General features: G+C 41.9%; 1 protein-coding gene and 1 long non-coding RNA gene across 5 annotated transcripts; both read right to left on the reverse strand.

The window, feature by feature from the left end:
* Positions 1–251: 251 nt before the first annotated feature.
* On the reverse strand, positions 252–6,919 carry LOC135099632 (uncharacterized). Of its 4 annotated transcripts, XR_010268201.1 has the most exons (10): positions 6,345–6,919; positions 5,558–5,687; positions 5,258–5,373; positions 4,806–4,929; positions 4,215–4,374; positions 3,781–3,881; positions 3,057–3,245; positions 2,202–2,304; positions 1,400–1,488; positions 252–370 (listed from the first exon to the last, which is right to left on the reverse strand). It is a non-coding gene; the product is annotated as an uncharacterized LOC135099632 (long non-coding RNA). The 4 variants fall into 4 exon arrangements; XR_010268203.1 differs by lacking the exon at positions 5,258–5,373 and having other exon boundaries at positions 6,345–6,917; XR_010268200.1 differs by having other exon boundaries at positions 5,558–6,916.
* Positions 6,920–7,284: 365 nt separating this feature from the next.
* On the reverse strand, positions 7,285–16,370 carry LOC135099631 (ribosomal protein S6 kinase alpha-5-like). The gene is given in 10 exon segments (XM_064002019.1): positions 7,285–8,787; positions 9,141–9,249; positions 9,600–11,084; positions 11,899–12,049; positions 12,223–12,251; positions 12,253–12,522; positions 12,953–13,065; positions 13,282–13,509; positions 14,530–14,727; positions 16,318–16,370. Coding segments are annotated over 8 exon segments (1,209 nt in total). The 5' UTR covers positions 16,355–16,370; the 3' UTR covers positions 7,285–8,787; positions 9,141–9,249; positions 9,600–10,901.
* Positions 16,371–16,782: the final 412 nt, after the last annotated feature.

Below are 16,782 nucleotides of genomic sequence, written 5' to 3' on the forward strand. Positions count from 1 at the left end.
TCTCTCTCTCTCTCTCTCTCTCAGACACTCGCACAGACACCCACACCATTCCCACGCCCCATCACTCACCCAGTTAGGATCATCTCGGGGTAGGGGCAAGAGGTGCTGCCCCACTCTCCTCCAGAGATTGGCCACTCCTTCTCGGAGAACCCCTGCTTCCTGTGCCCTCCTCCCCTGGCCCCTGCTGAGTAGAGGGCAGGGGTGAGGTCAGCAGGGCAGGTCAGCCAGGTACGGTGCAGCAGGTGACAGGTGACTCGTGGATGTCCATTGAATAAGGGTTCTCGAAGCCAGGGGTAGCCGGGGGAGAGGAGGTCAACAACAACAAGGTCATTGTGCAGCAGAACCACCAGTGCGTACGGGTCACTCAGTTCTGTGGAGAGAGAGAGAGAGAGAGAGAGAGAGAGGAGAGAGAGAGAGAGAGAGAGAGAGAGAGAGAGAGAGAGAGAGAGAGAGAGAGAGGAGAGAGAGGAGAGAGAGAGGAGAGAGAGAGAGAGAGAGAGATTAATTATATTTCTAGTATATTTGTTTGTTTGTTTTGTTAATGTGTTTGTTTGTTTGTTTGTTTGTTTGTTTGTTGCAAATTCACCTGTCCACTAATCAGACCAGGTAATGTAGTAGTAGTAGTAGTAGTAGTAGTAGTTAGTAGTAGTAGTGGTAGACCCTAACAAAAATAACTCTCTCTCTCTCTCTCTCTCTCTGGGTGTTAACTTATCAGAGAGAGAGAGAGAGAGAGAGAGAGAGAGAGAGAGAGAGAGAGAGAGAGAGAGAGAGAGAGAGAGAGAGAGAGAGAGAGAGAGGAGAGAGAGAGAGAGAGAGAGAGAGAGAGAGAGACACCCCTAGAAGACCCGCAACCCTCCCCCACTCCCTAGGAAGGTCACCAGGCCCTTCCAGACCCTCCCAGGACCTTACTTTGAGGGAGAAAGACAAACAATTCTTTTCTCAGATCTCTGTGACTTAACTTCCTCACCCAAGTCCCTTCAAGACCACTAATTAGACCGCACCAAACCCTCACTCACTTTTGGGGTGTTCTGCAGGTGTTCAGGGGTGTTTAAGGAGGTCAGGTCACTCCCCCTACCACACACAGACACACAATTGTCACCCATTCTGCTTATAAATATTACAGATAAGGTTAAGTTTGGTGTGTGTGTGTGTGTGTGCTCCCGTGACACATTCAGTAACCCACAAGAGATGGTTACTTCAAGAAGTAATATTATATTAAGCCTTACAGAGCGACTACATGGGAGCCAGGATTTGCGGCACTATGGCACCGAAGGACAGAGCAGAATATTCAGACAACGACGTGACCTGCCGGCCCACGAGTAGGCCTTGCAAGTGTCTAGTCACCTGTGCCTGCTTGTGTTGTGGACTCAAGAAAATACAATATGTTTTTTTTTCTTACCCTGCTCTATGCGACTGTTGATCCACATTGAGGCAGACGTGCTCAGAATTCCAGACACAATTCCTGATGCTCGCTCCTTCAACGGTTATCTGAAAATGAATCAGTTTGTTTAACAGGGTTCAGATACACAGGCTAGCGCATCAACCCTTTAGTGCGTCCCTGAGTCAACTGCCGGGTATGTGTAGAGATGCATGGTGCCAGAATCGCCAGCTTAGTTTTTTATATATAATGAATAAATAAATAAATAAATAAAAAGGTCATGTCTCTATTTTGCATGGGTGACTGAAAAAACTGATAATTCTTTATAATTAAGTATACAAGTGTTGATGACACAGCCTTAACACAAAGTACTCATTTTTTTTTGTTATCCTTTCAATGAGGCAAGGAAGTGTACAGGTCCATACTATTAAATCTGAACCGCGATCAACACAAAAGATATCAGCACCAGCCTACACACCCACACGACACCCCACATAGGCCTACCTTGCTGCCTACCTGCTTCATCCAATATGCTACAGAATATTTACCAATACCAACAATATTCAAAACCTCAGTAACTTCCACTACAGCCCATTAAACTAGAACCATGAAAACATCCTTGAAAACCCTAGTAACTTCCACTACAGCCATTAAATTAGAACCATGAAAACACCCTTGAAAACCCCAGTAACTTTCACTACAGCCCATTAAACTAGAACCATGAAAAACACCCTTGAAAACACACACACACACACACACTACTACAAACACACAAACAATACTACAAACACGAACAAACACACACACACACACACACACACACCTTCTCTGCCCAGGCCCTTGACACAGCTGAAGGAGAACAGAGCCCTAGGGTTGATCAGCTCCCAAGCCTCGGTCAAACTGGCACCAATGTCCCTCCTTCTGCCCTGCGGTGGGAGAACAAAAGAGCTGAAAGAGTTTGACTAGGCAAGGTGCAAGCACAGAGGCACAGTTTCGGAGAACAATAGGAGGGACCCCATCAGGTCCATAAGCCTTCTGAGGGTTTAGGCCAGCGAGGGCATGGAAAACATCACTGCAAAGAATTTTAATAGGTGGCATGAAGTAGTCAGAGGGTGGAGGAGAGGGAGGAACAAGCCCAGAATTGTCCAAGGTAGAGTTTTTAGCAAAGGTTTGAGCAAAGAGTTCAGCTTTAGAGATAGATGTGATAGCAGTGGTGCCATCTGGTTGAAGCAGAGGAGGGAAAGAAGAAGAAGCAAAGTTATTGGAGATATTTTTGGCTAGATGCCAGAAGTCACGAGGGGAGTTAGATCTTGAAAGGTTTTGACATTTTCTGTTAATGAAGGAGTTTTTGGCTAGTTGGAGAACAGACTTGGCATGGTTCCAGGCAGAAATATAAAGTGCATGAGATTCTGGTGAAGGAAGGCTTAAGTACCTTTTGTGGGCCACCTCTCTATCATGTATAGCACGAGAACAAGCTGTGTTAAACAAAGATCTGGAAGGTTTAGGACGAGAAAAAGAGTGAGGAATGTACGCCTCCATGCCAGACACTATCACCTCTGTTATGCGCTCAGCACACAAAGACGGCTCTCTGACACGGAAGCAGTAGTCATTCCAAGGAAAATCAGCAAAATACCTCCTCAGGTCCCCCCAACTAGCAGAGGCAAAATGCCAGAGGCACCTTCGCTTAGGGGGATCCTGAGGAGGGATTGGAGTGATAGGACGTTGAACCAGGACTCAAAAACATCAAGGGAATCAAAAAATATCCGGCATTAGGAAGTTCAGAAGGGCCCAGAGCTCTGCCACGCTGTTCTGTAAGGGTGTCCCAGTCAGCAGCAGTTGGTTCATGGGGGGTAAGGTGTTCAGGGACCTGTAAGGGAGGGGGACGAGTTAGGTTAGGGTGCATTGCTAACTGGTGAAATGCTCTTTTAAAAGGCTCTACATGAAGTGACAAGGGTTTTTAAGGGTGTTTTTAAGGTTCTAGTGGCAGATTAACAATATTTCTGCATTACTGACAGAAGAAACACCCTTGAGAACCCTGCTACCTGTATTTAAAAGGCTGTAGTTGAAGTTACTGTGGTTTTCAAGAGTGTTTTTTAAGGTTCCAATGACAGATTAACAACATTTCTGCATAACTAACTGGACAAACACCCTTGAGAACCCTGCTACCTGTATTTAAAAGGCTGTAGTTCAAGTTACTGTGCTTTTCAAGGGTGTTTTTAAGGTTCCAGTGACAGATTAACAACATTTCTGCATTACTAACTGGAGAAACACTTTTACAAGGCTCTAATTGAAGTTGTAAGAGTTTTCAAGAGTGTTTTTAAGGTTCTAGTGACAGATTAACAACACAGTCTCTCTCTCTTTCTCTCTCTCTCTCACACCCCTTCAAACTCTCCCACACTCACTTGGTCAGCCTACACTTGTGGTTCTTGAGTCTGTGTCCCTCGTCCACACACAAATATCTCCAGGCGTATTGCTGGAGAGCCCTCATGTCCCTGATGGCCACCTGTAGGGGTTAGGGGCGGGTTAGGTTAGGTTAGGTTAGGTTAGGTTAGGTTAGGCTGAGTTTGGTTAGGTTAGGCTGGACTGAGGTTAGGTTAGGTTAATCTGGGCTAGGTTAGGCTGGGCTGAGTTAAATTAGGTTAAGTTAGGTTAGGTTAGGTTAGGTTAGGTTAGTCTGGGCTAGGCTAGGTTAGGTTAGGTTAGGTTAGGTTAGGTTAAATTAGGTCAGGTTAGGTTAGGTTAGGTTAGGTTAGGTTAGGTTAAGTTAGGTCAGGTTAGGTTAAGTTAGGTCAGGTTAGGTTAGTCTGGACAACACAAAGATCAGGGTTAGACTCACTCAGCCATCCAGTTTGGCAGCGTGGGGATAGGGCACACACCAGGAAGGGCCCGGCCACTCCCTGCTCCACCAAATGACACACCAAGGTGATTAACTGAACAGTCTTGCCCAGGCCTATCTCGTCTCCCAGAATTAAGTTGATCCTGTTCTCGTAAAGTGTCTGGAGGGGAGGGGTGATGGGTTAGTGGTGGTGGTGGTGGTGGTGGTGGTGGTTGTAGAGGAGAGGAGAGGAGAGGAGAGGAGAGGAAAGGAGAGGAGAGGAGAGGAGGAGGAGAGGAGGAGGAGAAGGAGAAAGAGCAGCAGTAGTAGTAGTAGTAGTAGTAGTAGTAGTAGTAGTAGTAGTAGTAGTAGTAGTAGTAGTAGTGGTGGTGGTGGTGGTGGTACTGGCAGCCTGAGAGAGAGAGAGAGAGAGAGAGAGAGAGAGAGAGAGAAACAAACCACAACAAACAAAAAAAAGTCAAAAAAATAAAAAAAAAACACATTTAAACCCCCCAAAAAAACCGGCACACTCTTACTCTCTCTCACTCTCTCCCACACCCTCTCACTCCCTCTCACTCTCTCCCACACCCTCTCACTCCCTCCCACACTTACCAGTAACCAAGAAAACCCATCTAGCTGGTAAATTCTCAAGACTCCATTTCTGAAAAGCTTAGGTTGGGCCACTCGTCACCTCCTCCTGTGGCTCCTTCACCCCTTCTGCGTGCCTCTTGACTGTCTGTCGGGGGGAGAAGGGGTGAGTGGGGGTGCAGGTGAGGGGTGAAGGGCTGTAAGGGGTGTTTTGTGGGTGTTTTGGGGTGTTTTGTGGGTGTTTTGGTGTGTGTGTGTGTGTGTGTGTGTGTGTGTGTGTGTGTGTGTGTGCTGTGAAATACAAAATTATTTCCTTATATTAAATTAGAGAGAGAGAGAGAGAGAGAGAGAGAGAGAGAGAGAGAGAGAGAGAGAGAGAGAGAGAGAGAGAGAGAGAGAGAGAATGTATAAAAATAAATAAAAAAAATTGAGAAAAACAAACAAACAAACAAACAAACAAACAAACAAATACTTACATCTTCATCAATAACATCAGTAATTTGATAGGAAGAATTATCCTTCCTCCTCCTCCTCCTCCTCCTCCTCCTCCTCCTCTTCCCACTTGCAGTTGATTGTGATTCTTGAGAGGACCCTGAGAGAGAGAGAGAGAGAGAGAGAGAGAGAGAGAGAGAGAGAGAGAGAGAGAGAGAGAGAGAGAGAGAGAGAGAGAGAGAGAGAGAGAGAGAGAGAGAGATAGGAGTTATTATTCAAGTGTTAGGTTAAGTTAGGTTTGAGTGTGTCAGGTGAGGTCATGACAGGTCAACCCTTAAACTCACCATCTGACAGTTAGGTGACCTTTCCCTCTGTCCCCTCTCTCTTTCTGGCAGTGGTGGTGGTGGCGGTGGTCGGGGGGTCACAGGAGAGGGCGGCCTGCTGTGGGGTCAGCTGCTGCGTGACCACTGCCATCTGCAACATCGGACAGGTCATTACGGTGTGACCTAAGCTGACCTAACCTAACACACAGGGGAGGTTACACTTGTTACACTTGTTACCCCTCTCCTCCTCCCCTCCCTCCCATCTTGATATACATAGGCCTACTGCAACAGCACCCAGGCCTATGAAAAGTGGAGAGGTGAGATGAACACAAAAATCTGTGGAAAGTGCCCATGCATTCCGTTTTCTGTGGTGCTAAACAAGAAATAAATAAATGAGTTAGAATAGGCTGATTAACTCAACATAGGCTCAATGGCGGCTCGTGACTGTTACTGATGGGGGGGGCTGTCTCACATTCACACAAATAAAATATTAAATGCTTTTATTGTTATTGTTTAACATACCATTGATTGATAGATTATAAAGATAAACAGATAATTAATTAATTCTTTAGGTCTTATCCTAACAGTAAATGCTTGACTTCCTTAGTGGTGGCTTAGGCTATTTGAAAAGGAAGTCCATTCTCCTGTTCCTGTTTTGTGCTAACAGATCAATAACTTTTTCATTTAAACCTGGCATATTATTCATAGAAATCTTCTCTATTGAAATCATGGCAAGTGCATTTAGCCTCTCCATCCCTCACAAACTGAAAAACACCATCGAAAATAAGACCGACGCAAGAACACTCACTTAGCCACAACAACGGCCGGGACAAGACTGCGCTGGATGCAGTCCACACTCGCCATTATGCCCGGGGCCGGGAAGCCTCTCCCCGTTTCTCCCCGTTTTCGTATCATTAAATAGTAAATAATTTCCGTACTTCCTCACTGTTTCTCCCCGTTTTCGTATCATTAAATAGTAAATAATTTCCGTACTTCCTCACTGTTTTGCAATATTTTTTTTCTATATAAACATATGAGAACTGGTGTTTTCATGTGAATGATAGTCAAACATAAATAAATTAACATTATTTTCGTGAATCCTATAAATCCACTGGGGGGGCTGCAGTCTCGCAGTCCCTATTGACGAGCCGCCACTGTCAGGAAGCATTTCAGGTGTGTAAAGAAGGCATTGGGGGCAGATGTGTGTGTGCAGATTTGGGAGAGTGTGAAACTCCAATAAAATCATAGAAAACGAGTTAACCAATATCTTCACTCCTTCATCTCCTATTCTGTCCACCTCCCCAATGTAAGAGTCAACCAGTATATTCACTCTTTCACCACTATTCTATCCACCTCCCCAATGCAAGAGTCAACCAGTATATTCACTCACCACTATTCTGTCCACCTCCCCAATGCAAGAGTGAACCAGTATATTCACTCTTTCACCACTATTCTGTCCACCTCCCCAATGCAAGAGTCAAGCAGTATATTCAGTGTTTCACCATCTATTCCATCCACCTCCCTAATCAGTGTGTATCTGCCTGTGGTACGTAAGCATGTACAAAGGAATATTTCTAAGATAAGGGTGTAGTAGGCTAACCTAACACACACACACACAACAATTGGTTCTACTTCAAATTAATTTACTGTCTAACAATGTGTCTGTGATATATATGCACTGCTAAGAGATTGTATATAGACTATGCTAACCTAACCTAACACACATACAATAAAATAAACAAATGTCATATGATACATTTTTTTATTTACAGATAAAGTATATTTACAACACTACACAATGAAAAACATGAATACGATGGCTCAATCTATATAGATGTGAACTCTTGAAACAAAACATCATAATATTTCCTGCACAAATTAAAAGAGTAATGCATAACATAATAATAATAATAATAATAATAATAATAATAATAATAATAATAATAATAATAATAATAAGCTTAGCATGAGGAATGACAATGATTATAATTCAACCAGCATTGGCATATTTTATGATGAAATGTTATTACACTGTCAGTGTTTCTATCTCAAAAGAGGAGTATTACACACCAATACCACTAAATCATTAACTAAACAAATAGTAAATAAAATAAAACAATATAAACAAATAAACAAGAAAATAACAATAAATCTAACTGTATGCCAGGCAGGATAAATAAATAACACAAAAATAAACAACAAAATAAGAAAAACATAAAAAAATAAATAAATAAAAAAAATAAATAAATAAAACTACCCATCTATATATGAGTCCAGCAATCCCAAACACAGGACAGCCAAAATAATAATAAAAAGAACCATAATATTGCTACTTTCAAATAAAAAATAAATAAATAAAATAAACAAATAAACAAATAAATAATAAATAAATAACAACAGCAAATCTACCTATTTACACACAGGGCTGCTTCAACAACAATACGACCACACAAGACCCTTAAAAGCACGGAAGGATTGTACCAGTATTGCCAAGACTAGCTATGAACCCCTTGTGACATCAACAGTATAGGTGCCTCTAATGTACTGCAACTTTTCAATGCCCCCTTTGGTAAACTTTTAAAAATATTCACCCTACAAGATTTAAACCTACAGCATAATTCACACGAGAAGTTGTCATGTTAGATTTTTGTAGGGAGGAAGTTATATTAGAAGTGTAAATGTAGATAATCAATTACAATGTTAAGTGACTTTATTGCCGTTGTTTATATTAGATGTCTCAGGTTATTTAAAATTGTTTATGAGTGAAATTAATGTAGAAATGCTGGCCCATCCCTAGTGTGTGTGTGTGTGTGTGTGTGTGTGTGTGTGTGTGTGTGTGTGTGTGTGTCCAGAACCCATTAATATCACAGCTGTATCTAGAATAGCATCACTCATTACTTCACAATACATTCCCCTGCCTCTCCCCCCAAAGACACATCATCTTAACATTATTTACACTCATAATACTACTAATTAAACACACACACACACACACACGCAAGAGGAATGTTCAATCAAGTGGAGGAAGAGGAAGAGGAGGAGCAGGAGGAGAAGGAAGAGGTAGAAATAAATGAAGGATAAAAAAGAATGATACAGTAGAGTCCCTCTTATCCGGCATCAACGGGACCGCCGACATGCTGGATACTTGAATATTGCCTCTGCTGGCTTGTCTATTGCATTCCTCACCGGCGCCTCACTGCGTGATTCCTCTGTGCCGGGCGAGAACACGGAGGACACAGGAGGCCACGTCCCTGTGTGGGGGAACAAGAGGCATTAGGGTATAGTAGTGTGTGGTTAGGTTAGAGAGTTATCTCTAAATGTGGTGAAAAACAGAGAACGCAGATGAGCAGGAAAATGGAAGAGAAGAGGGAAAGGAAGAAAAGAGAAGAGATGAAAAGACAAAGGAGAAAAGACAGAAAACAGAATTATAAACACAATTTTTGCCATCACATTTAAAAATCTCTCTCTTGAGCGCTCCTTCAAAAAAATACACTTGCTAAGAAGCTTTCACAAATATCCATGTATCAACTGGTGTCAAGGTACTGCTCACCACAGCCAATGAACATCAATACAGAACACACTCCAGCACCAGCAAGTCACGCACCTCCAGGGACGCCACCACTGATCACATCCAGGGGGTCTATCACTTTGCCCCAGGACTATGACGTCTTGTGGCCGCCACCATCACACGGGAGGCCATGCAGCACCACAGTCTGGGGAGGGATGGTCACATAACACAGGTGATATAACACAGGCAATACTGGTAACAATATCAAGTTACATAAGAGGAAGGAGAGGTAACACACAGGTAGTCAATTCTTTCAGTCTTTCACCATCTATAACCATTACTAGCCTTCTGAAATCTGCCTCTTTTTATCAAACAATTAGTAATGCTAGAGTTTACAGTATTAACAGATATTTTAGTTATATACCAATGGAAATATGGACTAATTACACACCTACAATTAATTACCAGAGTTTGTGATAACACTAACACAAAGGAACAAAAACAAGATCAATAACAGAGAACAGGACCAGGAGAGCAAGACCCACATGGCCTCACCTCAAAGGGAAGCCTCTCCGTCAAGTTGAGTCCCAGCATGACCACCTGAACCACCCACAAGAGGATGCCGTTACCCGTCTTCAAGGTCGTTGGGTAGATGCGAGCAAGGTCAGGCGTGGTCTCTCTCCTCCCCTGACCCGCCCAGCCCAGCGAGGCAAAGGGAAGCAGGCCAGAGGAGAACCAGGTGTCCAGAACATCTTCCTCCTGCTGGGTTGACAGCATTAACCATATAACAAATCTTAGACCTTATACTGCAATTCAGCATATTGTTTTTTAATAATCACAAACCATTCTGAGACATTTGTTCTACTGCCATCTCAAAACATTTTACTGCCTTGATGTTGAAAAATTGACTAAATCCTTTTCTTGTAGATGCTTGTAAATATTTTGTGGAATGGATTCAGGGATGTGAATTGCAGTAAGTCACAGTGAAAGGATTAGAATACAACAGGTTTTCTCTGGAACTCCCAGACTGCTTCTGTATTTCCCTCTTCCTCTGACTTTAACTCTTTCAAGAAGGAGGTTTCAAGACACTTATCCTCTAATTTTGGATGATCCTATTTTCACCTTTCTTTAGGGACTGGCACCTCAGTGAATCCTTCTCCCCCTTTTTTTTTTCCTTTTTGTTACCCTAGGTCAGTGTCTCTACTTCAGGTTATATGATGATCTAATATAAAAGCTGGACACAATATTAACTATGAAGACTAGTACACAGATGAACATGGTGAACACTTGACAAGGTCCTCCTATGAGCTACATTCATTGACATCATCCTCTAAAGATTTATTTTTGGACTTAGCAGAATCACACCCAAGCTCCACCACCACCAGTCACAGGTTTCATCACAGCCATCTGCTCCCTTCTGCACTGCTTGCCGCAACACTTCTGGCGCTGCATAGTGAAGAGTGAAGCACGGTGTCTTCGTGCTGCCATCCTTTTCCTTGTCGGGCATCATCAAACGTGCCAACCCAAAATCAGAATCTTAATAACTGAATCTTCAGAAGAATCATTGAACAAGAGATTCCGTGAAAAGACATTTAGATTAGAATGGCCTCGGAGAAGGATAATATCTCAATGGAATAAATTCATGGTTTATAAAGGCCATACAAATTATGGAGATCAATAATATTCCATGCAATAAATTCTTTAAAATAAACTGATGGAAAATCAATGCAAAATTTCCTTTTTTTCACCTTTCCTTTCTTCTCTTTTCTGTCTGTCCTCAACACCAACCACTTTTCTATTTTTATTCCCTCCCATTCCATTAATTCCCAACATATTCCCTCTCCCTCTCCTAACTCTTCACCCGTGTCTGGCTTCAGGTCTCCATGAACGATGCCTCTTCTGTGCTTGTAGTGAACTGCTGACACCAGGTTCCTCACGATGACTGAAGCCTGAGCCTCTGTGAACCTCTCGTGTTTCCTGATCCTCTGAAGCAGCCAGCTCTCCACCTCCAAGGAGCTCCATCACAATGTAGGTGTGTGCCTGTGAAACCAACATGAATTAGATACAGGCATACAATGATTAAATGCAAGGAAAAGAAAATAATATGATCTTGAGCTAATTGTTACTTAAATTATTTTGTGTAATATCAATGACATATCCAAAAGAAAGAGTGAGTGAAGCTGAAAGTAGTGATAGGTGAGGAAAGCTACTTGGATGGTAGTACTTGGATGGGGTAGAGAAGTGTGTGTTAAAGACATCATGCAGTTGAACAAGCAACAAGGAAAGGTCTAGATAAGGAGGATGGAGGTTCTTCTGGTGTGGCCACCTCCTCAGGGGATGCTCCCACAGAGAGTGAGGCAACACAGAGATAGGTAGATGGAGAGAATGAATGTCAATGACTGTTAAAAGATAGTAGAGGAAGAAGAGTGGTCTGATGAAATTAGTGTATTCAAGCAGGAATCACTCGAGTGCAACAGTGTTTATCCATAACTGAGAGTGGTAGGTATTACATAGTGCTCAATAAACAAATTCCACCACAAAACCAAACCAAACCACATCAATTTTTTTTCTTTCTAAATGTATCTAAAACTTGCATCAATATAAACCACTTGGTCATTAGATCACAACCACTACTACTAAAGACACAACATGACTTCAAGGTAATCTTTCAAAGAAAAATATGAAAGGATGGTATTTCTACCTCCATTCCTGTTTCTCATTTACAGACTGGTAAGCAAAGGATGAAGGAAAGTCAATAAAAGAACAGGTATAGAGAGAGGATGACCACCTTAGTTCAGATCACCCATGTTGCAGCTAAATTTGTACTGTACGAGTGAGCAGCCTCAACACAAACCTTAAAAAATACACGGTCCTTAATCTCTAGTGCGTCCCGTGGCCCTCCCCCTAACCGCTGGTGAGGGTCTTTCACGAGGAGTCTTGAAATTAAGTCTCTGACCTCTGGCGATACACCACTGGGCAACGGTGGCTGTGTTTTCAGGATTCGTCTGTTGTGAAAATAGAAAACATTCCATTAGAACTTGCAATCTAGTTAAATAAAACAAAATAAGTAAAAAATAATAATGTTCACATAGAGCATATCTAGCCTGATATTTAATGAACTAGCACATCCCATACCTTTATCTTTCAACCAAAAGAAAGCTCAGTGAAGAACTCTTACCTTGAAATCTCCTGCTGGTTATTCTTTTCCACCTTCCACCGTGATAGGCGAGGCTCCAGTTAACAGTTCATATGTTAACACTCCCACACTCCACCAGTCCACAGCCTGATCGTGGCCGTGAGCTCCTCCCTGCACCACCTCGGGGGCCACGTACTCAATTGTGCCACAGAAGGAGTATGCTCTGTGTTCCGTTTCATGAGAGAGGAAGTCCTTGCTGAGGCCAAAGTCTGTCAATACTATGTGGCCATCCGAGTCCAGGAGGATGTTTTCAAGCTTGATGTCTCGATAGATGATACCAAGCTGCAATGAATCACAGTCGTTAAACAAATGCAAAGAACAAAACAGAAAACCTTCACTTAAAATGGAGTTGCGTATTCTGTAATTGCTATTGAGAATACTCTTAACCTGGTGTAAGTCTGAGTGATAAAAATGCAACACTCTGCCTGTGTGTGTGTGTGTGTGTGTGTGTGTGTGTGTGTGTGTGTGTGTGTGTGTGTGTGTGTGTATACATGTGTGTGTGTGTGTGTGTGTGTGTGTGTGTGTGTGTGTGTGTGTGTGTGTGTGTGTGTGTGTGTGTGTGTGTGTGTGTGTCTGAAAATTTTTTTATCTGAAGATTAAACTTTGTATGCTCCCAAAATAGTTTACCAATTTTTTTTTTTTTCCCGAATTTGTTATAGCAGGTTAGAGTCTTCCCAATGGTACATAATGTGAGGTACTCAATGTGGCTTACTTTGTGCAGATGGTCAAGGGCAAGGATGACTTCAACGTAGAGACAGACTTCATCCTCGTGGAACCTTTCTCTCTGGTAAAGGTGAGTGAACGGTTCTCCTCCTCTGATGTAGTCTGAACGGCAACACAAAAAATAAACAATAAATTCGAAGTGCAACACAGAAAGATATATATATAAAAAAAAAAGGAATAAAAAAAAAATGAACATTGATTTAAATGCACAATTAAAGTTTCCTTCCCTCCTTGAATGAGAAACTGAGCTGAATATGAGGTAATTTGACCATGGGAGAGGGAAAATACACACACACACACACAAATGGTAACACTAACCAAGGATAAGGTGGAGTTTAGCATCAGTTTGGAAGGCACAGTGAAGGGTGACCAGGAAGGGACTCTGCCGCACTGCCTCCAACACCTGCCTCTCTGTCTTGGTGTGCTCAGTTGTCTTCTTCTTCTTCTTCTTCTGTACGATGGTCGCTTTCTTCAGAACCTCCGCGGCACACAACTTCCCTGCGTCCTTCCCCGATGCCTTCCGCACCAGAAGGACTCTGCCGTAAGCTGTGAGGAGAGAAAAGTCTTGACTCAACAAAACAAATGGGGAATGGCTGTACACCACCTGCCTCTGTCTCATGAACACAACAACATCTGAACGTAATAAAATAAGGGAAGCTGCAAGAAGCCATCGGGCCTACACGTGGATGTCCCTGTGAGTCAGCCTTTCTTCTGGTGGTGAGTGGAGACCTCTTACAGTATATTACAAAGCACAATATATCTATCTATCTATCTATCTAACTGTCTATCTAAGGCCCCTATTCTGAAACACTTGTGCAATGCATCTCTACTACTTTCAAAAGGGTCTACTTAAAGTGACATCCCAAAACACATCAAAATATTACAAAAACATCCAAAAACACTTTAAAACACACAAAAACTCACAAAACACCTCCACAACACCACAAAACACTCCAAAACATACCCTAACCACCACAAAACACTTCACAACACCAAAGACACACCAAAAACAGCCCAAAACACACAAAAAACAGCCCAAACAGCCCAAAACACACAAAAAACAGCCCAAAAACCCAAAACACAAAAAATAGCCCAAAACCCCAAAACACAAAAAAACAGCCCAAAACCCCAAAACACACAAAAAAAAACCGCCCAAAACCCCAAAACACACCAAAAACACAGCCCAAAACACACCAAAACACACCAAAAACAGCCCAAAACCCCAAAACACACAAAACAGCCCAAAACACACCAAAACACTTCCAGACCCCTAAACACCACCCCTTTCTTCCTTCACACATATACACACACACACACACACACACACACACACACACACACACACACACACTTTCCCTCACAACACAAAGGAACAATTTATAGACAATGAGTAAATTTTTATTATTATTATTATTATTTCGTCATGAATAACAGCAGAGTAGTTTATGAACAGAATTAATACAAACTTAACCTAACCTAACTGAATTAATATAAACTGAATGAATATAAACCTAACCTGATGGAAATAAATAAATAAATACAAATAAAATCTGCAGCCTGCCTCACCTTCCTTGCCTGGCGTCTTCATTATGTTGGTACACATTTCCCTGGTGGCACACGCTGCTAGCCGCCCCTTGGCCACGCCCCTCGCCACCTCACGCATGTACAGACCCACTGCCCCTCGAAAAAGCAACAAATTCACTCCTATATCAAGTCTGACTCGTGTTTGTTTACATTTCTCTGGATCTCGGTCTGGGCTCAGGCCTGCAGGATGAGAGAATGATAGAAAACGAGATTTTCAGGCAAGACTAGTATAAGTTAATGCCCTATTATAAAATACCTTGATACAATACTACTACTACTACTACTACTACTACTACTACTACTACTACTACTACTACTACTAATAATAATAATAATGAAAAACACACAAAAGTGAACACCCACAATGCACATGATTCCAAGATCACTACTGCGCGCACACACACACACACACACACACACACACACACTGAACATTACTTATTCACTTGAGCATTTCCTTGGTCATAGTTTTTATGAGTTTCTGTTAGTCGTTCTGTTTGTGGTACATCTGTAGTTAGGCAACCACCCTCAATTATTGTCACTGTGTTCTCCAAATACTGGTTGTAAGATGCAGCAGTGACTGATGAGGGTCCAAAACCATAATTATGTCATATAAGAAAACAAATTTATGACCCAGACATCCCCACACTTGCATGTAGTAGCTTAACACATCACCACACATGTTATAACACCCCTGACACGCTTCTACTATCACAGTCCCCCCTAAAACACACCACTATCTTTTATTTATGACCCAGACACCCCCACACTTGCATGTAGTAGCTTAACACATCACCACACATGTTATAACACCCCTGACACGCTTCTACTATCACAGTCCCCTCTAAAACACACCACAATCTTTTATTTTACCTCAAGCACATCACTTCTACCCTCAAAGACCCAATGGTTATCTGCAACATGCCTTTAACATAACCGAAACACCTCAAAAAACTGCAATCACACTAAAACACCTTAAATATACCCACAACAATCGTAAACACACAAAAACATCGGAAACACATCGAAAGTGCACCAAAATATCCCCAAACACACTTAAAACACTCCAAAACTCACCCAAATTTACTTAAAACGCATCTAAAACACACTGTATCTACACAAAACACACTCAAACTCTTCTTTAACAACCCAAAACACACTTAAAACTCCCCAAAACACTGCAAACGGCCCAAAACACACTTAAAACACCCTAAAAAACACCCAGACTGACCTAAAATACCCACAAGGCATCCAACTCAACGGTATCCACACAAAACACACTCAAACTCATCCATAACATCCGAAAATACACTTTAAACATCACAAAACATTAAATAAAGTCCAAAACACACTTAAATCACTCCTAGACAAACCTAAGACACCCCAAAACACACCAGGAACGCTAAATATTGACTCAAACATCACCACATCCCACCAACACACATTTCAACACCGTTAAACACCTCCAGACACACTCCAACACCCCCTTAACACCTCCAGACACTTCAACACCACTTTAACACACCAAATACACTGAAAGCACTGTCAGGGAAGACAAATATTACGAAGACAGACAGGGCAGCAGGGAAAATTAAGCTAAACATTGTTTTCTTATCATTTTTCTGTTTTACCACCTCCTTTATTCCTTCTCCCTTCCTCTTCCTCCTCTATTTCTCTAATTTTCTTCTTCATTCTACTCTTATCTACATGTCTGAGTTTAGAAACACGTGGAAACACCAAGAAAACACTGCAAAGTACGATAATTATTACCGAGAGACAGGGGAGCCGATGAAGGTCCCGGATTCATAATGGCGGCTGTGACGTCACGGCTAATTTACGTACCCTAACGGATTTCATTTCGAAATTGACCCCTCGAAAAAATGGAGCTAGGCTGAAATGCCTTATATATTCTGACTTGATAAATACTTAAAAAATATCCACAATATTATAACAGCTCCAGCTTGAGTAGTATTTAAAAAATATCCAAATGAAATATGGAAAAAAGTGTTGAAATATTCGGCACCATTTAAATCATTGAAAAGTCCACAACATTTTAATTTTTAGGAACGTAAAAAATTTTAAAAAATCTGAACTATCATCTTACACCATCAAAAGTTACCTGGAACAAGAATAAACAAATAAAACCGAAATTGTGTAAAAAACAAGTGTTGGAACCTAATTACGATTAAAAACCACTGAAAAGTCCACCTATTTTGACTCAACAACAAGATAAAA

Source organism: Scylla paramamosain, unplaced genomic scaffold (genome assembly GCF_035594125.1).
Source record: "Scylla paramamosain isolate STU-SP2022 unplaced genomic scaffold, ASM3559412v1 Contig161, whole genome shotgun sequence".
NCBI lineage: Eukaryota > Metazoa > Arthropoda > Malacostraca > Decapoda > Portunidae > Scylla > Scylla paramamosain.